This window comes from Austrofundulus limnaeus, unplaced genomic scaffold, assembly GCF_001266775.1.
Source record: "Austrofundulus limnaeus strain Quisiro unplaced genomic scaffold, Austrofundulus_limnaeus-1.0 Scaffold455, whole genome shotgun sequence".
Taxonomy (NCBI): Eukaryota; Metazoa; Chordata; class Actinopteri; order Cyprinodontiformes; family Rivulidae; genus Austrofundulus; species Austrofundulus limnaeus.
The window spans coordinates 165,857-167,195 of NW_013952857.1; the positions used below are offsets into that span (position 1 = coordinate 165,857).

General features: G+C 39.6%; 1 protein-coding gene across 1 annotated transcript in view; it reads left to right on the top strand.

Annotated features, from left to right (window-relative positions):
• Positions 1–166: 166 nt before the first annotated feature.
• The window catches only part of LOC106529613 (importin-13), a gene marked incomplete at its 5' end in the record, with an annotated part of 7,636 nt that continues 6,463 nt past the window's right edge, over positions 167–1,339 (top strand). The window contains 1 exon segment of the mRNA XM_014025086.1: positions 167–348. Within this exon segment, the coding sequence (XP_013880540.1) occupies positions 167–348 (182 nt within the window).

Here is a 1,339-nt window from a genome sequence, read left to right on the forward strand (position 1 = left end):
ACCAACATCTGGTGAAAATTTCATGTCATTAGCACCTCTAGTAATATATTTACTGAGAAAAATGGTGACGTGTTCAATACTTATTTTACCTGCTGTATTTCTACACCAAAGCAGCACACGATTCTCCTCTGATGAGTGTTTATTGTTTTTTTACATCTTTTTACAGGGGATCGGAGGTGGCTCCTCCCGCAGCCTGACGGAGCACTTCTCCGACGTGCTGCTCAGTCTGAACAGACATTGTCCGGTTTTACTGTCCGAGTGGCTGACAGAGACCCTGCAGACCCCCGGGTTCCCCTCAGCTCATGTGTCCTCAGAGCAGAAGCACACCTTCACCCAGCAGATCTTGAGGTAACGCCACTCCTAATATACCTTAAAGACTTTTCTCACACTGGATGTTTACATGTACTCTATGTGGTGCGGTGGCATCCAAATTTGAGTAATAGTGTTATCAGGAAGTTGCCAGAGCAGCCGACAGAGTCAAAACAGTGAGTGAACGTCACCCTCACAGAGATAGGTTTAAAGCTGGATTCATACTTGGAGAGAAGTGAAAAAGGCTGCTCAGGCTGATGTAGTTGTGAAATTATGAGCAATATCTGTATATGAATTATAATAAATTATGTTTCAATATAGAGAAGCCTAATTTAATACCCTGTAAAAACTGTAAAAAGCCTCTACTTGATAGTTCTGGATTTTCTCTAAATTTGGTTAAAGAGAAAAAAAACACTGCCGTCGACCAACAGATGAGGGCAAACACAGCTGCTAATTCAGGTGGTAACTAAAGCTGGCTGCTTCACAGTAATATGTTTATGTTTAATTAGGGTTGCCAACTGTCCCTTATTAGCAGGATGTCCCGAATTTTCAGCCAAACTGAAGTGTCCCATATGAGACGCTCGTTTTGTATTCTGAGCGCAGCCTACAAGCTAGTTGATAGCCTCTCCAATGCTAACCCCAGCTTATCCATGCTAGTCGCTAGCCTCTCTGATGCTAACACAAATGAATAGTAAAGGTGGGCGATACTGGGAATTTTGGTATCGATCCGATACCAAGTAAATACAGGGCCAGTATTGCAGATACTGTATCGGTACCGATACTTTTTAAGCTTCATAATTTGAAAAGATCCAAAAGATCTAGGATAGAATTTCGCCAAACATTACGTGTTAACAAAATACTTTATTATAACAATCAATATTTTCTTGCCAACAATAAAGCAGTAACAAACAGTTTCCTTTAACATTAAGAAAATAAATCTTTTATACAAAAATAAAATCAAAATTCTTCCCTCACCATTAGACATCTTTCCGAGTTCTTTCTTTGTTTCTTTTATTAAATAAAATTGTTC